At 47.7% G+C, this 24,570-nt stretch overlaps 2 protein-coding genes across 2 annotated transcripts in view; one reads left to right on the forward strand and one right to left on the reverse strand.

Annotated features, from left to right (window-relative positions):
• Positions 1 to 7,530, reverse strand: part of MED12L (mediator complex subunit 12L) — a 128,841-nt gene extending 121,311 nt beyond the window's left edge. The window contains exons 1-2 of the mRNA XM_069865180.1: positions 7,361 to 7,530; positions 796 to 900 (exon numbers count right to left, since the gene is read on the reverse strand). Coding sequence (XP_069721281.1) covers positions 796 to 900; positions 7,361 to 7,459 — 204 coding nt within the window. The 5' untranslated portion in view covers positions 7,460 to 7,530. The remainder of the gene's footprint in view (positions 1 to 795; positions 901 to 7,360) is intronic.
• Positions 7,531 to 12,888: 5,358 nt separating this feature from the next.
• CLRN1 (clarin 1) lies at positions 12,889 to 21,123 on the forward strand. The gene is made up of 3 exons (XM_069865289.1): positions 12,889 to 13,183; positions 19,224 to 19,403; positions 20,788 to 21,123. Exons 1-3 carry the CDS (start codon positions 12,931 to 12,933, stop codon positions 21,051 to 21,053), a joined length of 699 nt encoding a protein of 232 aa, XP_069721390.1. The 5' UTR covers positions 12,889 to 12,930; the 3' UTR covers positions 21,054 to 21,123.
• Positions 21,124 to 24,570: the final 3,447 nt, after the last annotated feature.

Raw genomic sequence — 24,570 nt, forward strand, 5'->3', positions numbered from 1 at the left:
CACTTCAGTCTTCCAAATAACTACAAGCACTTCCCTGTGAATTTCTGGTTTACTTTTCAAACAGTTATGTTCAACACTCAAAACAAAAATAATAACAATAGAAAGTGCCTGCAGGTGGCAATTCTAGAAAACAAAATCAGAAGAATGTAACTCCCTTTCTACTCTGCTCTTGTGAGACCCCACCTGGACTTCTGTGTCCAGTTCTGGAATCTCCAACATAAGAAGGATATGGAACTATTGGAACAATTCCAGATGAAGCCACAGAGATGATCCAAGGGCTGGAGCATCTCTGCTATGAGGACATGCTGAGAGAGTTGGCGTTGTTCAGCCTGGAGAAGAGAAGGCTCCAGAGAGACCTTAAGAGCAGCCTTCCAGTACCCAAAGGAGCTCCAGGAAAGCTGGGGAGGAGCTTTTTACAAGGACACAGAGTGACAGGATGAGGGGGAATGGCTTCAAATTGGAAAGGGGAAGATTGGAATTAGACATAAGGAAGAAATTCTTCACAATGAGGGTGGTGAGGCAGTGGCCCAGGTTGCCCAGGGAAGTGGTGGCTGCCCCATCCCTGGAGGTGGAAGGGACCTTGAGCAGCCTGGTCCAGTGGGAGGTGTCCCTGCCCATGGAGGGGGCTTGGAACTTGATAATCTTAAAGGTCCCTTCCAAACCAACCCATTCCATTCCATATTAGCTCTGTAATTAACATCAAAGATTCCCAACTAGAGAGCAAAGCAGCCAAGAACCAAGCTCAAGCACTGCCAGCTTGGTTCCAGTTTCAATCAGCACAATCAGATCTCTTACCTTGGAGGCATTAATTACAATATTTCTAGCAGACCCGTGCTCATCTCCCGAGAAGGCAGGTTGGTTACTGAATCCTTGTTTTACATTCACTGCAGTAAGTTCATCCTGTAAAGAGTGTTTTAAGTGCAAAAAGTGAAATGACAATTTCAGAAGTCACACCATTGCACGTCTTAAAGAAAATTTATGTATTTGCTAGTAGGTCACACTTTGCATTCACCTGAAGCCTCAAAGCACTTTGCAGATTCACCAGATTTCAGTGGAGGGAAATACGATGCCACCCCTATCCCGCCAGTCCCCGTTGAGTGTTCACCTCACTACAGACTTCAAGGTCGTACTTTGACAAGGATTCCACTTGCTTTGCTAAAAAGATTGCTGCCCATGGGAAGAGTAGCAGGAAACAAGGCCTTGGCTGCCTTCATAGAACCTGGAGTCCTTCCACATGAAAGTGGTGCCAGTCACCAGCCACCCTGAACGCACCTTCAAACTTAAAATTCTTCCATACTTATTCAGAATCAGATGCCTGTCAGACTGAGGTTTACCTCCACCAGATGAAGAGGAAACTTGACTTCTTTGTTTTTCTTCATCTCCCTCTGAAGAGAGGGCACAGATCTCCCCAACAAACCAGCAACTCACCACCAAGGCACTCTACACAGAAGCTTCCATTTGGTTTATTCTCTTAATGCTTTGCAACACATTTTGCTTTTCAGTATTTCTGCAAAGTTTGGGAGTAACACAGAAGACGGCAATGCATTTAGAAGGAATTCAGGCTCTCTGGGGTTTATGAGGTTGGCAAGCCTCATCTGAATTTTAAATGAAATACAGAAGAAGTGCTGGAGCACTCCTCCACCCACACTATCCCCAAGACAGCCATGAAAACACAGATAAAGGCAGAGATGCAAGTGATCAAAGAGATAAAAATCAAATAAATAAAAGGTAAATGGCAAACAGATGGAGATGTATGTTACTATTAGTGCCATTTCCACAGATGACCCCACTTCTGTTATCTTTAAACTTCTCTTCTGAAAAAAATGCTGCCTAGATATCATTATGCTGAATATAACCAAGAACCGTATGTCGTGCTGCTGCATCCACCACCACCATAGGAACAAGCTGTGGATGGGCTGACAACACACACATCAGTGTTTTGGTTTTGTCTGGCTCTGATTATTAGCTTAGATTTCTCCTTGTCTTCAGCACTAGTTCAGAAGATTAAAAACACAGAACATAGCACAGTTGCATAACCAAACACCAGCTAGCAATGAAAAGATGCCATCTGTGAACACAACGCACAGAGATACCTTTACAAACTAACTAACAATGAAATGGATGTTCGTGGGAGCTCTCATTATGTCTCACTTACACCAGCTCCACTAACAGCTCAGGGTCATTTGCTTCCTAGCAAACAGCAGTTTCCTGAACAAACAAGCAGAAACACCAGCACAGCTAACTACGCAACACTGAACACACCAAAGTAAGGCCACTTTCACTGGGCTGGATTGCAATCCCTCTCCTAATGAAAGGCACAGGAGCACCACACTGCATCCCTGGGGCTCCCGCAGGGATGTCAAGTTTCCTTTCAAAATGTCAAGCAGGACCCCAAGCAAGCCCAATCAAGATTTAAAATCCTCCTGCAATTTCAAATAGGCAAAAGAACATTCAGGCCCAACTGGCATTAATTTGTTTCAGAAAGAACTTAAACTGTTTCATGGGGGATATTCAAGACCCACCAATGTATCCCGCAGCACTTGGAAAGCAGCACATGCAGGTGGATATCTTCACAGAAAGAAAGCCTGACAAGTTCTGGCTGATGTTCACAAGAGCTGAGCAGCATCAGCTCTGCAAGAACTCAGACCCCAACTTATATCTGTGCCTGCTACTTCACATCACAGCAGCTGTGACACTGCAAAGCACGCTCTGAGGAAGCCACCTCTAGCACTTATCCAGCCGGCTGCAGCCAGCACACTCACGCTAGACTGAGAACAAACGAACCGACTGATCGGATCAAGCACTGAGGTGTAACGGTTGGGTGTTCTAGACTGTATAATTCCATATTCATTTCCTTTTGATAAGCAGAAGCGCTTTCAACTTAAGCGTTCTCCTGCTTCCTCATTACTGCAGCACCAAACCAGTAAGAGAGAAGCAGGTGATGATGTAGAAAGGTTTTCAAAAACTAGGAACTGGCCAGTTTATTCTGACCTCTAAGCTGAGCACTACTGCAGTGCTATTTGACAGTCAAGACAAGGATTTTTAAGAGGCATTCTTTTTCTCCCTAACCTCGTAATTTCAGTAGATTTAGATTAGATATATTAAATATATTTCTTCTTTACCCCCATAATAGGGTAGATTTAGATTAGATATTAGGAAGGAATTTTTCACTGTAAGGGTGGTAAAGCACTGGAAAATGTTGCCCAGAGACATCACAGCTGCCCCATCCCTGGGTTGTTCAAGCCCAGGCTGGATGAGGCTTTGAGCAACCTGAATGAAGGTGTCCGGGGGTGGAACTGGATGGGTTTTAAGGTCCCTTCCAATCCAAACCATTCTATGATTCTATAATGATTCCACAGATTTTCCATCAGAAGAGAAATTTAAAAGAAGTTCAAATTAAACTCATTAACACAACAAACCGGATCTTCTTAACTAATTACCTTTAGATCCTCTCACATGCTCCATCTTTTGTTTCATGTCTCTTCATTACAACAAGGTACCTACTTTCAGCAGCTTGAAGCTACCACAGCCTAAGCCTGAGAAATCCAAGCCCTCAGCAGGAAGGGCTTTAGGATTTCAGCCTGGGGTGTAGCTGCTGCAGCACAAACCTTCCACTCATGTTCAGCTTCCACTATGTCAAGCTTGGTTTGAATAACAAGACCAAAAAAAGAACTCCCTAAAAGAGACAGTACGAAATACTGTGCCAGTTACAGGTTACTAAACAAGCCACATTTCATGGTGAAGAGAGTAATAATGATATTTAGAGGAGTACTATTCACTCTGAATCAGCAGCTTAGAAGTCACGAACGAGAATTAGCCATACCTCACAGCCAGCAGCAACTCCTGTGGGAAACTAGGAAGATGACATAGTGGCCTTGTTATAGACAGATACCGAGTACAAGAAGGAAGATTGGTCTCTTATAACACTGAGGAGCCTAGAAAGATACGTCTATTCCGAACTGGCCTAAGGGGAACAATACTGGAGAGGCTCCTCTGAACAAAATTTCAACTGCTACACCCATCCTGCCCATGAAAAGGTGGTCTGGGCTACTGGCGATTGCAGACGTTGGAGAATTGCACCTTGGAAGGGTCAAACGCTGTGCACCATGTGCATCATGAAATTCCTTATGTCCGAAGGCTATTTCTCAGCAGCAAATGATGCAGGTTGTGCTTTTTTGTGCTTTGAAACTGAGTTCAACTGAAGTTAAAAGCATTACTCATTAGTAAAATCATCAGGATCTGGCCCCAATGATAGGGTATATTCAGTGGTTATATCTTTGGCTTGTAATAAGCACTATTTGCATGACATTTTATCCATCTTAGGAAAGATCGTAACAACTTAGAGCACGGGAAGAGTTAGAAAAGAAGTCGATTCTAACACTTGCCTGTGGCTGCTCCTGCCAGGGTGCGATTTCATAGAATCACTAGGTTGGAAAGGACCCACTGGATTATTGAGTCCAACCATTCCTTTTAATTTCTTGGTTAATTTCCAAGCCTTCCTTTTGCTCAGCAATCAGCAGCAGGGATTGCTGATTATAAAGAGCAACTACATGCAAAGCACTGTCCAGGGTTCAAGGAAGCTGCATTACAGAATGACAAGGAAAGCTAAATCCTCCTCATCTTTCTCTTAGAGCAGCATCAGGTGTTAAAAACAGCCTCAGCATGTTCATGCAGAAGCTCTGTGCTATGCAGTTTGTAGACTTCCCTTCCACCACCCCCTTATTCCCACAGAGAACATCCTCCCCATGGGGCACTTGCCAACGCTCGGGGCTAAGCTTTACCCCAAGCTTTCCACAAGGCGACCCTGCAAACGACCCTGGAGGGCAGGTAAACCAACTTCAGAGCATGAGAGCTCAGGGGTCTCTGGAGGAGCTGGCTCCTCACATGGAGGGAATTCAGATAGGCACCAGGCGACACTCAGCAACACCAGCGTCAGCAGAGAGCCCATTCCCACCTCCACTAGGATCTTTAACCCCATATTCATCTCCTTTTTCCAATGACAAAGACTTCTCCAGCCCCATGGCTGGAATGACACAGGACTGTGTCCTGTAAATGCAACACAAACTAACGCTGCACGTACACACGTGGAATGAAGACTTTCCCCAAGCCACATTTCAATCAATTACATTATGGCAAATAACAATGAGCCTGCCGCAGTTATTTTCTACTTAGTAATGCACCCATGAAACATATTTTAAATATTAACCATCTGGGCGCTTGCCACTTCCATTTTTATTGTAACTGGCTGCATATTAATAAATGTGTCTGCAAGAATCAATCCACCACCTTGACTAAAAATATTTAGCAGTCTAGAGCTAAAAATTCATCTCCATACATTGTCATAGCTGAGTTCAGATGCAGTTCTGTGAGCCTGGTCACGATCAAACAGAAATACACGTTAGAGAAATATTTCTAGTTAACGTAATCACCAAGTTTGTAAACATGATGAGAAGCAACATAATGGTGAAGAGACAGAAGGATGCTGGAGTTAAAAAAATTGATATGCATCTCACAGGGTTGGTAATGGCCTTGAATACGCATCTTCCATTGCACGTTGTCCAAGCTCCACTCAACAACACTGACCAAGGATCACTCTCCAGCCTACATGAACCTGGTGATAATGCTCACAAACAACTAACAAATTACCCTTAATGAGCCTCCTGTCTAGAAGTCTCAACAAGAGGACAGCAGATCAGGATGAGAGCACAGCACAATGCATGTCTGCCCTGCTGCACTTGCTGCATTTAACTGGAGCTCACGCGCGTTATCAGCCTGATGACTTCTACAAGCTCCAAAGCACTGAGACAGAAGACAGCCAGGAACACCAGAAGGACAGGACATCCCAGACCAACTACCCAAGAGGCAGGAGTATCCAGCACACAGGTCTCTGTGTGAGCCACAACACAGCACGCGAGGCAAATCTCAGAGACCCACTGACCTTGTGGGGGGACACTCCCATTCACAGAACCCTAACAGAGGCTTCTTCCACCCACGTCTGGAGGGCTAGCAGCCCAGAAGCAAGACAAGGGAGAGCCTACAATCAACCCCACAGCTTTGCTGGATGTGCCAGCCATATCACAGCACCCACTTGGATGGCACGCTCACCCCCAGCACCAACTGATGAGGCAGGTCTCCTGGCTTCAGCTGTGGCACCCAGGAGTAGCAGAGCCACAGCCCAGCTCACCTGCACTCTGTGTTTTCAGATACATTTCCCAACATCCAACACACTCCAGCCTTTTCATTCCTCCAACCAGAGGTCCTTGCTGTCAGCTCAGAAATAAGGGCGGGCAGCTCAGCAGTCCCACACTTTCCTCTTTGGGCACCTCACAGGCTAGGGGTGCCCCTCATAGCAGGGGATTGTACCCCTCGTGGGATGGGGGTGCTCCTCACAGCAGGCAGGGCAGGCTGTACACTCATGGGCCCGTGCCCCTCAAAGACTGGGGGGGACCCTCAGGGGTCTGTACCCCTCCTCAAGGACTGGAGATACCCCTTACAGGTCTGCATCCCTCAAAGACCAGGGGTGCCTCTTACAGATCTGTATCCCTCATAGGCAGAAGGTATCTGTTTACAGGTCTGGTCTGTGCCCCTCAGAGACCAGGGGTGCTCCTTACAGATCTGTGCCTCTCAAAGACTGGAGATGCCCCTCACAGCCCTGCACCCCTCAAAGACCAAGGATGCCCCTTACAAGTCTGCAGCCCTCATTGGCAGGGGGTGACCCTCATAGGTCTGTACCCCTCAAAGACCAAGGGTCCTCTCATTGGCAGGGGGTGACTCTCACACCTCTGTGCCCTTCAAAGACCAGAGGTGCCCCCCAAAGACCAGAGGGTGCCCCTCACAGCCCTGCACCCCTCAAAGACCAGGGGTGCCCCTTGCAGGTTTGTACCCCTCATTGGCAGGAGGTGACCCTCACAGGTTGTGACCCCCAAAGACCAGGGGTGCATCCTACAGGTCTGTGACCCTCAAAGATGAGGGGTGCTCCCCATTTGCAGGGGATGACCCTCACATCCCTGCATCCCTCAAAGACCAGGGATGCCCCTTACAGGTCTGTGACCCCCAAAGACCAGGGTTGCCCCTGCCAGGTCTGTACCCCCAATGGCAGGAGGTGCCCCTCACAGTCCTGTACCCCTCAAAGACCAGAGGTGCCTCTGACAGGTCTGTGACCCCCAAAGACCAGGGGTGCCCCTCATTTGCAGGGGATGATCCTCACATCCCCGCACCCCTCAAAGCCCAGGGGTGCCCCTGCCAGGTCTGTCCCCCCACTGGCAGGGGGTGCCCCCCCCCACTCCCCTCCGCGGAAAATGCCGAGTCAGCGGCGGCGCCTCGGGGGCGCTGCGGGGGCCGCGGGGGCCGCCTCCCTCACCTCCTTCTGGCGCGGGTCCTGCGGGTAGACGTCGGGCGGGCCGAGGCGCGGGCGCTTGAGGGGCCGGTGCTCATAGCTCAGCAGCCCGAAGGCGGCCATGATCGCTCATGTTCGCCGGCGCGGCGGGCGGCGCTGGAGCGGGCTCCGAGCGCCAGGGAGCAGCACTCGGCGGCTTCGCCCCACGCCGCGGGGCGGCTGCGCCACGGGACCGCGGCCCCGGCACTGCCCCCCCGGGCCCCGCTGCGGGGGTGAACATCGACAGCCCCCTGAGCACCCCCCCCACCGCTGCGGGGCTGAGCACCTACACTCATAGAATCACAGAATCACCAGGTTGGAAGAGACCCACCGGATCATCGAGTCCAACCATTCCTAGCAAACACTAACCCATGTCCCTCAGCACCTCGTCCACCCGTCCCTTAAACCCCTCCAGGGAAGGGGACTCTACCCCCTCCCTGGGCAGCCTCTGCCAGGGACCAATCACCCTTTCTGTGAAAAATTTTTTCCTAATGTCCAGCCTGAACCTCCTCTAGTGGAGCTTGAGGCCATTCCCTCTCATCCTGTCCCTTGGGAGAAGAGCCCAGCTCCCTCCTCTCCACAACCTCCTCTCAGGTAGTTGGAGAGAGCAATGAGGTCTCCCCTCAGCTCAGCCTCCTCTTCTCCAGGCTAAACACCCCCAGCTCTCTCAGCCGTTCCTCATCAGGCCTGTTCTCCAGCCCCCTCACCAGCTTCGTTGCTCTTCTCTGGACTCGCTCCAGAGCCTCAACATCCTTCTTGTGGTGAGGGGCCCAGAACTGAACACAGGATTCGAGGAGCGGTCTCACCAGTGCCGAGTCCAGAGGGAGAAGAACCTCCCTGGCCCTGCTGGCCACGCCGTTTCTGATCCAAGCCAAGATGCCATTGGCCTTCTTGGCCACCTGAGCCCCTGCTGGCTCATGTTCAGTCGCTGTCAACCAACACCCCCAGGTCCCTCTCCTCCAGGCAGTTTCCAGCCAGACTTCTCCTAGTCTGTAGCTGCCCAGGGTTGTTGTGCCCCGAGTGCAGGACCCGGCATTTGGCCTTGTTAAACCTCATCCCATTGGTCTCAGCCCAGTGGTCCAGCCTGTTCAGATCCCTTTGCAGAGCCTCCCAACCCTCCCTGAGCTCCTGCTGCGGGGATGAACATCAACACCCCTCAAACCACACCACTGCGGGGATGAGCACCGAGACTTCCCTGAACCACCACCACCCACCCACCCCCCCCGGGGAATGAGCACAGACACAGCCCCCCCAGAACCGCACCGCTGCGGGGCTGAACCCTGAGCCCCCAACTGAACCAGGACCCCCTCCAAATCGCAGCAGTGTGGGGCTGAACCCCGACTCCCCTCTCCCCCCAAACCGCTGTCCCAGACCCCCGAGACACCAGCAGGCTCTCTCCCATCTGCCCAGAAGGGGTTTTCAGTCCCAGGTCCAAACTTTCAGTGAAGAAGTTTTTTCTAATGTCCAATCTGAACCTTGCCTTGCTCAGCTTGAGGCCATTCCCTCTCGTCCTGTCCCCTGTCCCTTGGGAGAAGAGCCCAGCTCCCTCCTCTCCACAACCTCCTTTCAGGGAGTTGGAGAGAGCAATGAGGTCTCCCCTCAGCCTCCTCTTCTCCAGGCTAAACAATCTGAAATTCCCTCAGCTGCTCCTTGTAAGATTTGTTCTCCAGCCCCTTCACCAGCTTCATTGCTCTTCTCTGGACTCGCTCCAGGACTTCAAAATATACCAGGACCAGAACATATTCCCCACCCACTCAGTACAGGTGCCATCTCCTTAGGAACTGGAGCTGTAGCTGCATGCCTGCATTAGCATTATAGTAAGCAAGCATGAAAACTTATTTTCCCCTTGTCTACCCATTATTTGTGCCAGATCCCCTCCTTGTGCTATATCTCCAGGACTGTACAAACACAAGGCACTTTGGAAATACAAGATTAGATAGCTGGTTGACAATAAGTCCAAATAAAATTAGCAGCAGCACTCTACAAAGGAGCTTATGTTCTAGTTCGGTACGGACAAGAAAAGGGAACAGGCAAACCACATTTCTGTTGTCTCTAAACAATTCTCTAATCAAACCACAGGTAACTAAAAGCTGAGCCTAAACAAGGCGATAGCAATAAATTAGGACAGTAATGCCCTACACTGTCTCATATTTGTTAATACAGCTTCTAGTTAAATCTTTGTTATTTTTGGTTAGTTGAATTATAATGCTTTTCATGCATCCACCTCTGTGATTCACCAAAGCCAAGCATCAACAAGTCTGAGATCTTTAAACTTTAAAACCTAGCTCTGAGACGCCTTCCTCAACAGGTTTGTCAGACTTCACATATGACCCAAGCGCATCCTCAAGGGACCAGCAGCGTTTGTCAGCTCTGCTCTGGTGGTTCTTCTCTCCTCACTTTGCTCTCATAAAAAATATCTAATAATTCAGGGCATTTTTCACAGTGGTTGTTCACCTCCTGCACTGTAGACCTGCACCAGCTGCTAAATGCAGGGGAATAGTACAGTATATGATGCTGCACTCCAGGGTCCAGCTGCAGGAGAAACTGAGCATCTGGAGTTGGATGTCAGCATTTTATATGTCACCACTAGCATTCACACAATATGTTTTATACTTACAGTGAAAAGTGGAATCAATTAATCATCGTACAACACGCCAGTGGTGCGGGTGGAGAAGTATTATAGTCTTTCTTTAAATTTAGGTGTTTTTTTAAAAAAAATAAAGCCTTTAACATAATTTGGGAGAAATTTCAATAAGTTCTTATAAACTATAGGTTCTACTTCAGTTGTTGCCATTGTAAACATCTTTCATTTGTAAGTCAAAAGGAAAACATTGTTATTAGCAGCGCAGTTCAGGCTAGGATCAGAAAAATGCATCTGTTCTGCCTACTAAATCAGTGCAGATGAGGACCTTGAAACACAGACGTCCCTGATGGTGTTGTGGGTCACACGCTGCACAGTTATCTCCAGCCCAATCACATCTCTGCTACCATCATGCCACCAGCTCACTGCAAGGGACAGCTGGACAATCACCACCTCCGTTTTCCTGAGGGATTCTGAAACACCTTGACTCATTCAGAAAACTACACGGTTTCCTATGGCATAAACTATTGCTCTGTATGAAAAGACTGTCAGAAAGCTGACTCTTGAAAAAAAAGCATCATCAAAATAGATAAATGCAATCAACTTCTTCCTGGGAGATAGTTACTTATACACGCAGAAGTCCAAGCCTGTTGCTTTCACCGCTATCGTACGGGTGACAGTGGCACTAAAATATTACAGTGCCTCTTCAGGGAACAATAAACGCATTCTGCTCGAGTGAAGTGCTCAAAACCATCTTTTAAAAAGAGCCTTTTCCTATACCTGTATGTCCTCAGCACGGTGCGCAGCGTGAGCTCAGTGGTGAAGGACCCCAGCAACACAGCAGTGTGCCATCTCTTAGTTATGTGCAATGAGCACAGCGTGAATCGCAGCTTTATTTAAGCATTAGCTTAAAAAAATAAATCTGTCTGTACACAGCCCTGCTTCATTTTAGTTCTAAGGTTTTCTTAAAAACTGTGTAGTTAAACCAGACTTAGTCTTTAAGCCTAACTGATACAATATTTTTAAACCCCCTAAGAACAAGCCTGCCATAGATGTACATCTAGTTAACAAACCACTTTCTAAATTGATATGGTTAGGAAATGACCTGGATGAAGGCATGAGTGCAGATGACACTAAGCTGGGTGGAAGCGTGCATCTGCTGCAGGGTCGGGAGGCTCCAAAGAGATCTGAACAGGCTGGACCACTGGGCCAAGACCAATGGGATGAGGTTTAACAAGGCCAAATGCCAGGTCCTGCACTTGGGGCACAACAACCCTGTGCAGCCACAGACTAGGAGAAGTCTGGCTGGAAACTGCCTGGAGGAGAAGGACCTGGGAGTGTTGGTTGACAGCAACTGAATATGAGCCAGCAGGGGCTCAGGTGGCCAAGAAGGCCAATGGCATCTTGGCTTGGATCAGACACGGCGTGACCAGCAGGTCCAGGGAGGTTCTTCTCCCTCTGGACTCGGCACTGGGGAGACCGCTCCTCGAATCCTGTGTTCAGTTCTGGGCCCCTCACCACAAGAAGGATGTTGAGGCTCTGGAGCGAGTCCAGAGAAGAGCAACAAAGCTGGTGAGGGGGCTAGAGAACAGGCCTTATGAGGAGCGGCTGAGAGAGCTGGGGGTGTTTAGCCTGGAGAAGAGGAGGCTGAGGGGAGACCTCATTGCTCTCTGCAACTCCCTGAAAGGAGGTTGTGGAGAGGAGGGAGCTGGGCTCTTCTCCCAAGGGACAGGGGACAGGACGAGAGGGAATGGCCTCAAGCTCCACCAGGGGAGATTCAGGCTGGACATTAGGAAAAAATTTTTCCCAGAAAGGGTCATTGGTCCCTGGCAGAGGCTGCCCAGGGAGGGGGTTGAGTCCTCATCCCTGGAGGGGTTTAAGGGACAGGTGGACGAGGTGCTGAGGGACATGGTTTAGTGATTGATGGGAATGGTTGGACTCAATGATCCGGTGGGTCTCTTCCAACCTGGTTATTCTATGATTCTATGAAAAACCCCTAATGTTGTGTTTGCTGAGGTCACTAACAATACACAGATGGATGCAGGTGGCCGTGCCTCTGGTTCTACAAAAGTCCCCAAGTATGTCAGCACTCCAGGGGCTGGGTTATTTTGTGCCCCTGGCTTTGGCTTGCATGAGGAACAAGGCACATCCCTGGTAGCAGCCAGAGCCCAGCAAGAGCCAGAGCATCTCCTACACAAACTGCAGGGAGCAGGCATGTCGCAAGCCTCGAGGTGGACTGGGTCTTCTGTAATGTGCATGAAAGCACATTTGCGTGCATCTGAAATCTGAGCAGAAATGTTTGCCTGAGCATCTTGCACACTGTAGCCAGGACAATAAAATACTTAACAGACACGCTGCCCTTTCCAGGGAATGCCTCGACAGGGAAAAGCAGTGCCTATATGCAGCCAAATATCACAAAGGGTCTCCCCTGGCTTAGCAGGGGTACTGCGTGTTACCTGTCATCAAATTAGGAACAACAGAACAGAGCAGCTCAGCATCACTAGCTTTACAGAAAACTAGGAAAAACACTCTGAAAACTTCATCTGCTCTCTAAAAAGGATCAGACACAGCAGCCAAACCCCTGTGTACCCAGTCAGCCAAGGGGGCTGGGAAGAGCAGAGCCCTCATCAAATTACAGAGGTTCTTCTGTCATCTTAAACCCATGTTATCAAGTGGCACGGAGGATGCACTGAAGCACTCGACAAACTGCTCCTTTTTTTCCAGCTCACTTAAATGCAAGCTGGAGTTCTACAGAAGGGGATGGGGAAGAAATAAACCTTTACAGCATCTTTAAGGAAAGTCGTGCCTCGTGGGGGTTCATCACTGCTGAAAGCCCTCCAAGGAGAAGGCTCCTGCCATGGTCACAGCTGGCTGGGTGCCTGGGGCTCCGTCCGGGGAGCTCGGCTGCTTGCCCTGCTGGTGAAGACCTTGCCTTGCCCAAAGCCACATCTCTTAGACGGCTTCGCACGCCACCATGCCAGCTCAGCAGAAGAAAATTATCTTTTGCATCGCTGGGGTGCTGAGCTTCGCCTGCGCGCTAGGGACAGCAGCAGCCATCGGCACGCAGCTGTGGGTCAAGGGGACGATCCTCTGCAAGACTGGAGCCCTGCTCGTCAATGCCACCGGCCAGGAGCTAGAGAAGTTCATTGGCAAAATCCAGTATGGGCTTTTCTACGGGGAGCGCGTGAGACAGTGCGGGCTCGGGGGGAGACCTTTCCAGTTTTCATGTGAGTAACAATGGCATTTGAATTATTTAACACCGCGCTGCTGACGGCAAAGGGAGCCAGGCGATCGCTGCCCCAGCATCTCCTTGCTCGTGCACAGAACCTAACAAGCACAAAATATTCTAAAGCAAATTCTGCTGCTACAGTGTCCTCATCTCCAGGTTCATATGACTTCTTTTCTGGCACTAGTACAGCCAGGCTAACATTTACATCAGTCTATTTCAATTACACAGATATCTAGATTTCAAAAAAATTACACTATCACTTAAAAAAATAAAAATATGTTTGTTTTTCAGTTATTCCGTCACCTTCCTGTGTGTGTCAATCTTATGTCCTCTGTTCCATTGTGAAAACAGTGACCTGAATTAGCAGAAATCTCACAAAAGAGCTGGGGCATAGGCACACATGGCTGCTGGTGAGAAAAGAAGCAGCCAAAAGGTTAGCAATCTACTGCATTAATCAGAAAAACAGCTGGTTGGTGCTTGCTGATGTGCACTTGGCTGATTTGCAGCTTGAACTTGGTATCTGACATGCAGAATTTTATCAAAGGCTCTTAGCGGTGGTTTGGCTTTACATGTAATATTCATAACCTATTTATCTACAGGGATAAGAAGATCAATAAAATGATCAAGTGAACACACAGCCTGTAGACAGCAGCACATTAAACAGGTTAACAAACAGCTGTATGGTGTAGGTACAGTGTGCTACCTGAAGTTATTGCAGAGCACTGCTTAGAAGCATTTTGCTAAAACAGCACTGGTAAATGGCTTACACAAGTCATTTAAGGCAAGGTTACCTGATTACGTATCAGAAATCATTTACTATGTAATATTTTTCCAAAGTAATAGGCCAAAATCATCTAATAGAATACTAAGATTTGCCATCTCTATTTAAATTCCATCACTAAACTGTTTATGCAGCTGAAGCTCTCCCCAGTTGCTTTGTTTGCCATCACAGCAGGCAGATATTCCACCCTGCCAGTTAAAGGCTGGGGTGAATTTTCAGAGGGATCCACTGAATCCCAAGGAATGAGTTTTCTGCTGGAGGTGAAATTGTTACGATCCACAGCTGACAATGCCGGCAGCAACCAGCAGCTGTGGTGGATGCTGGTCCAGGTGACCCAGCTAACCTGCCCTGCAGAGGAACAGAGACCAGAGGCAGCTGCAGCCTGAGGTCACAGCCATCCCCACAAGCAGCCTGGGGCACCTGGCCAGGTGTATTCTCCAACTCCTGCATCTCCAGGTAGGAACCAAGCCCAGCTGAGCAGCCCTATGGCTCACCCCAGCCTCCAATTAGAGCTCCATGTGTAGGGAGAGCAGCAGTGGAGGAAATCAGTGGCCCAATTGGTGCAATTGAAGTCATGGAAGGTCACCTGCAGATACCTGGGCTGCAGCAAAAGGCAGGGCATCCCTCTCTGATCCACAACAGCTTCATGCACAAGGCAGGAGCAAACCCCAGCCACACTAGACAACCCCACAGCAGAGGAGACCCAGTCAAGATATCCCATTGGCTTCCATTCCAAATTATTTTCTTTCCACCTCTTTGTTACTTAAATGCTTTGAAACCATTTCATGGACACACCCCGCATTCAGGCTCCCATCTGTACACCTCATCTCACTACAGCTGAAACATTTTAACATGCTGCTGGTGTGATTGTAGCAACAGTTTCAAAAGAATTTTAGTTTTGCAGGCAGTGTGAATTAATTTTACAGATACAAGAGAGAATACAAGTGTACAGGTCGTTTGTGATGATTCAATAACAATCGTCACATTTTTAAGTATCTCACAATGCTACATCCAGGAAAGGACGGATGATCTTTAAGGTTCCTTCCAACCCAAACTGTTCTATGCTTCTACTTCAATAGGTCTCACTGACAATATTACAAGTCCATCTTGTCGGTCTTATTTGCCTGTGCTAGCATCCTCGATATAGCACTCAGAAGATAACACTATGAAATGATGCTCAGCACTGCCTGTACCCAGAATGTAGCTCAGTTACAGCCTAAATAATTTCACAAACCCTGTTGTACCCTTGGTTGGGGTCCTCAGGGCAGGCTTTGCCCCATGAGCTGAGGTGGGAGCATTGCTGTCCTCTCAAATTGTTCTGCAATCCTCTTATTTAGATTAAAAAACAAACACGACACTTACTTTAATAGGATTTACATTCAGAAACAATGATTGGGCCCCTTAGCAATATGTGGCTGTACTAAAAGAATCCACTTCAGAGACTGCTTAATGAAGGAGGCTGGTTCCCATTCTCTGGGGCAGCAGCAAAGCGATTCCAGCAGTCGAGCATCCCAGAAAGCAGGGCAGTCGTATACAACATACACATCTATAGTTTAATGCACTGAAGTGCACTTCATGTCTGAGAAGAAAAGGCACAGAAAATAAGCTAAATGATTTAGTTCTGTGCTTGTTCCCATTAAATGCTCCCCTCTGACCACTATATCTCTTTTAATTGTAAAATGAATTTGCTCTGCCAGCAAACACAGCTCGGCTGGGGAAAGCCTTCTGCTTCATTTGCTCTTGCTGATTCTCATCAGTTTCTGGGTCAGCAGTTCATTTTCTAAAGGTCACTGGCGTGCATACCTAACAGACAATTTCATTCATTACAGTGAAGGAATGCTTTTCTCTCAAGACAACATCGCCGCTGGAATTGATTTTTCCCTATATGTCGCAGATAAAATTTTAATGACATAAACAGCTATAAATGCAGGTGCCAAGGGAAAGGTTCCATACAACGCAGTAATGTGTTTTCTTAAAATAAACAATACAAAATTGTCTTATTAAATACAGTTTTGGATGTTCTCCCAAAAGACCAGGCAGTACTGCAAGAGCCAATGCGATTCCTTGTAGATGTTCTGCACGAGCAGGGACACTTTGGCTCTTTCCTTGTGCAACAGTAAAATTGTCCTTTAGGGCACACACATGTACTTTAGAGCACACCAAGGAAAATTGCTTCTTAGGCTTGCAAATTCATGGAGTACATAATAGCCTAATAAACACAAGGTCTAGTTTCTAAAACGTGCTTTGTGTTTCACTACGATGCTAAAGTAATTTGAAGACCAGTGGCATAACTGGACAATAAGTAGCTGTTAGCAGAATTCCCCTGTTACACAGACAAATTCTTCTTTTAGGTAAGTAAGTAAATTTAGCCATCAAGCATCAAGTCCCTCATGCCTGTTGAGGGTCCCAGACCATGGTTCCCCATGGGCACCGGGTGCCCGCTCTGCTCCCAGCCAGCAATTAGCAACGCAAAACATGTTTATTTAATGCAGCTTCAAGAAGGATTTGCAAACATTTGCTTCATTTATTTCCCTTTCATTTAGCCAGGGAGATAAATGGACTTGACACCACATCACCTGCTTCTCTGTGCTTCCTGCAGAATCATTTGCTGGTAAACACATCACAAAGTGGAGTAATTTATGTGATGCCTTTTTACTCTCCGCACGTTACAGCTGCAGCAAGGCTGCTCCAAGGCATTATTACCCCTGCTTTAATTGTGCCCCTGTGGATCAGGAGCAGTTAAGTGTTTGATGATTCTTTCCAAAAACCTCGTTGATGCCAAACAAACATGAATGATTAAAAATTATTCTCTCACCCCATGTCTGACTGACTGTCCCCTGGTCTGCAGCTAAGCAGGATCGCTATTTGAAGCAGTACCTAAAAAACTGTATAAAAATATTTAAGATAAAGTATTACTAAATGTTTGCACGTGTGGCCACAGTGGCCATTCCTGGCTGGAGCTCAGCACAGCCTGCAGCCAGCCGGGCATGTGAAAACGAACCTCAAGGTTGGAGCCCCTGATCCAGCGGGAGGTGTCCCTGCCCATGGCAGGGGTGGAACCAGATGGGCTTTGAGGTCCCTTCCAACCCAAACCATTCTATGATTCTTTCCAGGGATCCAAGCTCTGCTGCTGAGCCCCAGTGTCTCCCCACCAGTGAGACGGAGAGCAGGCAGGGCACGGGGCAGTACCAGCCTCCTCAGCACGCTCCTGGCATTCCATCTGTCTTATTTTAGCTTGGTCCCCACTTTTTCTATTGCAACATTTCTCGGTTTCCTCTCATTGTTGTATCATCTTGCCTTTTCATCCTTTGGCTTCCAGGCAAAACTTTTCACAAGTGTTTTGCTTGGGAGAACACACAGCAAGATTTTTTTATCATAAAAAATTGACTTCTTTCAAAATTTCATTGAGAGAGTTTGTTGCAAATAAGTTTAGAATCAGAATCGTAGAATCACCAGGTTGGAAAGGACCCACTGGATCATCGAGTCCAACCATTCCTACCAACCACTAAACCACGTCCCTCAGTACCTCATCCACCTGTCTTTTAAACCCCTCCAGGGAAGGGGACTCAACCCCCTCCCTAGGCAGCCTGTTCCAGTGCCCAAATACTACCTGATGTCCAGCCTGAACCTCCCCTGGTGGAGCTTGAGGCCATTCCCTCTTGTCCTGTCCCCTGACACTTGAGGATGCAACTTTAATGCAGCCTTTATGAACACCTCCCTTTCCAGTGTCATATTTCACTCAATTCAAGAATATTGCATGCACAGAAATAGATATAGTTTCTATTTTTAAGACTTTATCAGAATACCAATTTTTCTATTTTCTAGAAATAGAAATTTTTCTATTTTCTAGAAATAGAAAAATGCCAAAAGATAGAAGGTAAGAAACCTGCAATTCCTTTAGGTGTTTACATGTCTCTTTGGCAATAACTGTTGGCAGATCTGCACAGGGACTCTCTGTACTATAAACAAACACACATTACCTTCCCCTGATATCCTGAAGCCCTGGATGTCTCCTGGCAACATGCAGTGCACAACACGTTTAACCTGCCAGTGTGTCAGCATCGCAGCTTCGCTAATGATTTCCTGCTTCTTCATAATTGATGTGGACCTTTTAACTTACGCGTTTTCAGAAAAAAACATACTTATTTTAAGCCAAAATTCTTTGGTTATAAACTCAGCGAAGCAACACTGTGTATTTCATATTAATCAGAGTGGTGGAATTGCTGCTTTGAAATAGAACGGCAACCAGCACCCCCACCAGGAGCAGCACTTTTTTCCTAGCAGATGAAGTGGCCAAACCCCAACATTTGCGCTCTTCAGATTGACATAAATAAACAGCACATACTCCTCCAAACTGAAGGAAGAGGTTCCCAATGCTGACCAGAGTCTCCCACCTCATTGCCCTGTGACCTCCTCACTTACCCACAAAGCAAGGACTTGAATATCCCTGAGAACTTTACCACACATTGTCCATGTGTAATAACAGAGTTGGGGTTGTTCAGCCTGGAGAAGAGAAGGCTCCAAAGAGACCATATAGCTACCTTCCAGTACCTGAAGAAGACCTGCAAGGCAGGTGGGGAGGGACTGTTCACAAAGGCTTGTGGCAATAGGAGAGTCAGGAACTTCTCATCCTCACCTAACCCTCTCTGCACCTGTATTTTATTTTCCAAAACACAAGACTAATAACCAGGACAATCTAGTCAAAAAAACACATTACCTGTGAGTTCCTGACTTCTTCAGGTACCATGAGTCAGGGGTAAAAGACACTCATTAATGGCAACCAAGCCCAGAAGCTGAAAAAGAGCCAAGCAAGCAAATAAATATCAATTTTCCCCCCAATTCAGCAAATGAGCCAAGCAAGACCATTTCATTTCCAATCTCACATCCCCCAGTGAGAGCTCATGAGCATAAATGCAGAGCATCTGTTTCTAGATTTACTATCCCCCTCTCCAAAAGAGGGGAGTAGATGGCCAAGCCCCTGGTTGAAGGATGCAAGAACAGATCCCTCAGAGGTGCTGTGAGCAGCTCTTCATTACACCATGCAGACAGCTGCAAGGTGGACCTGCTTCTCAAATACAACTTCTGGGGTTTTTTCCACAGGAATATGCTGTTCATATTGACCCAAATACCATCCCACAAACAGCAGGCACATAACAGTTTAAAGCAATTATCACAAACCAGCAAGAAATCCCTGGCCTCACTTTTAGAACAACTTTGCCTAACACATGTAATAACGCTTTGTCTGTTTTGTTTTTAGTTTTTCCAGATTTGCTCAAAATTATCCCTGCGAGTATCCACGTTAGTGTCATTCTCTTCTGTACGGTGCTGATCGTCTTTGCTCTGGTGGGAGCAGGTTTCTTCATGTTCAACGCTTTCGGCAGCCCTTACGAAACCCTGCACGGTCCTGTCGGGTTGTACCTCTGGAGCTTCATCACCTGTAAGTCCCCACGCTAGAGCCCTGCCAGGCTAAAGGCTGTCCCAGTTTGCTACTTGTGGTGACCAGTTTATCAGCTTAGGAAGTCATCTTAAGCACTGCATTGATTCTCATCTGGCAAAATAAAGCTGGGCAGAAGGACCCACAATTTCACTGTATCAAAACATGTTCAGCTTCAGAGATAAAATGCCCAAGTCTTCCTTAAGGGCAGGTGGTGGGATGGGCACAGGGGCAGCAGTTGTGGCACCCCAGCCCTTCTGCAGATCTGGTAGAAAAAGGGGATGGTGCCTGCAACCCCTGGGGCCACATCACAGATGCAGTGCAGGGCTAGGACCAGGAATCACACTGGGAAAACAAAGTCATAGAAACACAGAATAACCAGGTTGGAAGAGACCCACCGGATCATCGAGTCCAACCATTCCCATCAAACACTAACCCATGTCCCTCAGCACCTCGTCCACCCGTCCCTTAAACCCCTCCAGGGAAGGTGACTCAACCCCCTCCCTGGGCAGCCTCTGCCAGGGACCAATGACCCTTTCCGTGAAGAAATTTTTCCTGATGTCCAGCCTGAACCTCCCCTGGTGGAGCTTGAGGCCATTCCCTCTCGTCCTGTCCCCTGTCCCTTGGGAGAAGAGCCCAGCTCCCTCCTCTCCACAACCTCCTTTCAGGGAGTTGGAGAGAGCAGTGAGGTCTCCCCTCAGCCTCCTCTTCTCCAGGCTAAACACCCCCAGCTCTCTCAGCCGTTCCTCATAAGTAAGTGATGCAACTCCTCTTGTTCACCGAGATGAGAGTTCTCCAGCCATGTAAGCAAGATCAGCACCTACACCAGCAAGGCTTTCTCAAGGAAGGAAAGAATTGGGAAGGAGAGAGAGAGAGAATGGCAGCAACTTGCTGTAACAGCAGCCTCTGAGAGAGAAAAAAAAACACTGCCTAGAGGAATAACAGACCATCCCTGTCTCTTTGCCACCGGCAAAGCAGGTAAAGCACTCTGCCACTGGCACAGCTGAATAGATTTGCCATTACTTTACACAGTATTATGCATTACAATCATAATTGAATTAAGTATATATTTTTCTTTAAATGTGCAGATAGCACAGTTCTGTTCAATGAGACAATGAGCAACTTAAAGCCAAAATGAGCTACCTAAAGCCTTTGCTGGAGCAGGGCACTAAAGCTATGTTAAATATTATAGGTCTGAAGCCAAATTCAATATTAAAAGCTTTCCAATTTCAATAGCTGTTGGCTTGGATGCTAAAAATAATCCCTGTTAAAGCTAAGTTACGGTGGCCATAATGACGCTATCACCATGGCATTTGGTTGTGATGAACGTTGCACAGATTTGCTGCAGTGATTGCTGAGATGACGAGCATCTCTCCCTCTGCTTCAGGTTGCTGCGGCTGCCTCATCCTGATCCTCTTCTCTTCAGAGGTGAAGATCCATCACCTTTCAGAGAAAATCGCGAATTTCAAAGAGGGAAATTTTACCTTCAAGACTCACAGTGAACAGTTTGCAAGTTCATTCTGGATTGTCCTGGTTTGCTCCCTGGTGCAATTCCTGAATGCCTTGTTGATACGATTTGCTGGATTTGAATTTCCCTTTTCAAAGCCAAAAGATTCAGAGACAACCACTGGAGCAGTTGACCTGATGTATTAAAATTACACAATTTAAGAACATTTCAAGCAAAGAGGTTTGTCACTCCCTTCATTCAACAACCACCAGATGTACTAACTGGTATGTGACTCTCTCTAAAAGAGTTTAAAAAAAGCAAAATTTCAAATAAATGTCAACACGGCACATGCAGTAAAGAAAAGAAGTCATGCTATTTAGTAAAGTCTTGATCGGAATTCCCTCTCTTTCTTGGGGTAAGGACTTATGAATGCACTCGGGTCTCTTCCAGCAAGTTATTTGAAAAGTATAAAGAACACCAGGAACATCAGTGGCATTGAGCCATATCCAGAAAGTAAAATAAACAGGTTGCAATATAGACACATAATATCACCAGCAGCAGTTTTGCCCTCTAGCTCTTCTGAAGGGAGGATGCAGTTATTACCACATCAGGGTGGTGGGGAACAAGGAAGCTCAGTCAATCTACAGACATCAGAGAAGAGAGAAGACAGCGTACGGGTTTTGCTCATAACATCAGGTTCCATCTCAAAAGCACAATGCTCAGAAGGACACAATGCAAGTGCTTGCAGGACAAAACCCAAACACCTGAACCCATCAGTAACTCTTCAACCTAACCCCAACGTCATCATTTATGCCCATAAAGTTCTCTTTCGGGTTTGTTAGTTTTAACAAACCTAACCCTTAGACCCTGAAGCCCTGGAAACCCTCCCTCCCGGTGTGATCACTGTAGCTGGGGACTTCATAATCATGGTTAAGAAGTTGCACACAGCAAAGCAAAACATAGAGGAGATGCAGGTGCTCCCTCCTGCTTGGCAGCCTACCTCGGTACTGCTGAACCACCCTCTGCAAGGCACCAAGGCAAAGAGCATTTCCCAAAGACAACTGATGGTTTCATGTTTGATAGGAACGGTTGGACTCAATGATCCAGTGGGTCTTTTTCAGGCTGGTGAGTCTATGATTCTATGACAGGAACGAGACCAAGCACCCTTCACAGTGCACTGTGTCTTTCCAGAGCCTCACAGTCAGGAGCATGAAGAACCCTGCTCAGAAAACAGCCCTGCAAACTCTTTCACTAACAAAGTCAAAATCTTTGGCAAAGGGCAGCAATGCAGTAATATGACAGACAGGCTTGCTGCAGCTCAGCAGAGACTGAGGAAGAAAGACGTGATGTTCTCTACCTCAACGTGCAGAGGAAGCCAGAACAGACAAATGCAGCAGCCCTCACACCCTGCAACTCCCACAAGATGGTTCAAGCCAGCAGATCACTCACCCCAGAAACAGCTTTGCCAGCGCAAGGATGTCCAGGCAGATCAAAAGAGCATTATGACTCCAACCGCTGCCTCTGGGATATTCCATGGGTGCCTTGGAGAGGAGCAGCTCCTTGCAGGACACTGAAACAGCACTCAGAGCAAAGACAAGAGGAGGTGCCCAGGGGCTATTTATCTGCTGAGGCTGCAGCCTGATCCCACCCAGCTGCAGGTGAGGAGTGAGCCCACCCAGCATCCCAGGTGGTCATCAGGCCCAGGCACCTGCTTGGATTTGCCTCAGAAAACTGTATACTTTAAGCTTCAGCAACTTGAGATGACCTTACTGACTTTCATGCCATTTTTTTACACTTTTACTGTGAATAGCAAAACATTTCTGGGCTTTTTTGTAAAAGGATTGTCTCCTTGGACCCTACGCCACGAACACTTTGACAAAGCATCTCTGCCTCCCCCGATCCTGACCACATCTAAGGGCTACTGCGAGTTGCCACAACCCCCAACTTTTTTCCCCACATTTTCTTCTTAATTAACATGCATATTCTTCTTAAGGTTAATGGATCTACTTAATGCATAATTTGTATGACATCTCATGGTGTTGTTTACAGTAAATAATGAAAAGTAACATTTCGTTCTTCTTGGTCCTGATGTTTTGGGAAGCTGCTCTGCCCTGCAGCTTCATGGAAGCTTTGGGAAGGGGCAGGGTACAGGATCCAAGATCAGCTGTAGCAGCTCCTCCTGTATGTGAACCTTTCTCAGAGTGGTCCTTGCCAGCCCTCACCTGTATGTGTAAAATACAGAGTTGCTCAGACCTGCCTCATCACAGAAGATAAACCCCTTCCCATCCTTTTCGTTGTGCAGGAGCGAGCAGACCTTGACTCCAGGTCCAGAGACCTTCACGGTGGGTCACATCACAAAAAGTCCAGCTCCAGTGCTTCCTCTGTATCCCACCCCACTCAGGAGCATCAGGCCAGCTGTTACCATCATTCCTAGCCAGTTCCTAAGGCAAAGAGAACACCCTCTTACTGGCAAAATAAAACTAAGCCAGTATTTTTGTGTTTGACCAGCTGAAAAAAACAGGTGATGTCAAGTATGACCTGCTCAGCTTGCAGGGACACCTCCCACTGGACCAGGCTGCTCAAAGCCCCATCCAACCTGGCCTTGAACATCTCCCCAGCTTTCCTGCAGCCCCTTCAGGTACTGGAAGGCCACCCTAAGGTCTCCCCAGAGCCTTCTGTTCTCCAGGCTGAACAACCACAACTCTCTCAGCCTTAGACCACTGGCCCATGATGGTGATGTTGGGGTGAACAGAGGAGCACCTTGTTGCAAACATGCTCACCATGCGCTCTGGACCCATTTTACACCTGTAACTGCCCTGAGCAGGGTTCCTGGAGGTCACACTGACAGCTCCCATAGAGGACCCTCCTGAAAGAGATCCACTTTAAAGCATTTTTCTTGTCAAATTAACTACCCCAGGCAGAGATTCTTCATCATTTGGAAACAGCATGAACAACAGACTTAGTCAACTTCCCGCAACGGCATGAGCAATACGCCCACACTGAAATCTGTGGATGGGGTTCCACAAAGAGCAGGCAAGAAATGGCAGAGCTCAGCAAGACACCTCAGTATGAAGCAGTTTAGGCATCTGTGCAGCAGGAACAACGCTGACACTGACTCTTGCAGCCTGGGCCAGGGAGCCCAGGGGTCAGGGGATGCTCCCCTGCTGCCTGACACAGGAGGGATGCTAAGCACCGGCTGTGGCTGCAGAAGCACCAGCACCGCTGCCCCAGTGAGGAGCCTTTGCTCTCTGAGTGATTGCAGAGCTGCGATTGTGCTGGGGAAGAAGTTAATTAAGCTTCACAGCTTCCCCTCTGACATCTCAAAGCATTTGACAAATCCAGGTTGGATGGGGCCTTGGGCAGCCTGATCCAGTGGGATGTCCCTGCCCATGGCAGGGGAGTTGGAACTAGATGAGCTTTCAGGTGCCTTCCAACCCAAACTATTCTATGATTCTATGATGGAGAAGTTAGGAGAGGTCTGCACCAAAGCCCCGTTGACATGAGTGGGGGTTTCTCCCCATGGGGCAATATTCACTTGTCTCTCTCCCAAGAAGAAGTGCCTTAGGGTAGGTTTGTGGGGAACTTAGCAGATACTCTGCCCTTTCTGTAAGGAAGAGCTTCTCCAATAGAGGTACGTGGGATGAGGGACTTCATGCCAGTTTTTAGGAAGCAGAAAAAACAGTGCCTGTGTAGCACTAAAAGAAGAGAATATTCTTTTTTTAA

This window comes from Phaenicophaeus curvirostris, chromosome 10 (genome assembly GCF_032191515.1).
Source record: "Phaenicophaeus curvirostris isolate KB17595 chromosome 10, BPBGC_Pcur_1.0, whole genome shotgun sequence".
In the NCBI taxonomy this organism is placed as follows: domain Eukaryota; kingdom Metazoa; phylum Chordata; class Aves; order Cuculiformes; family Cuculidae; genus Phaenicophaeus; species Phaenicophaeus curvirostris.

What these genes read in the sequence shown, in the direction of transcription:
- CLRN1 (XM_069865289.1), top strand. Translation starts at nt 12,931, where the DNA reads ATGCCAGCTCAGCAGAAGAAAATTATCTTTTGCATCGCTGGGGTGCTG. An exon ending in GAGACCTTTCCAGTTTTCAT is followed by an intron (nt 13,184 to 19,223) that starts GTGAGTAACAAT and finishes TTTTGTTTTTAG; the next exon opens with TTTTTCCAGATTTGCTCAAA. An exon ending in CCTCTGGAGCTTCATCACCT is followed by an intron (nt 19,404 to 20,787) that starts GTAAGTCCCCAC and finishes CCTCTGCTTCAG; the next exon opens with GTTGCTGCGGCTGCCTCATC.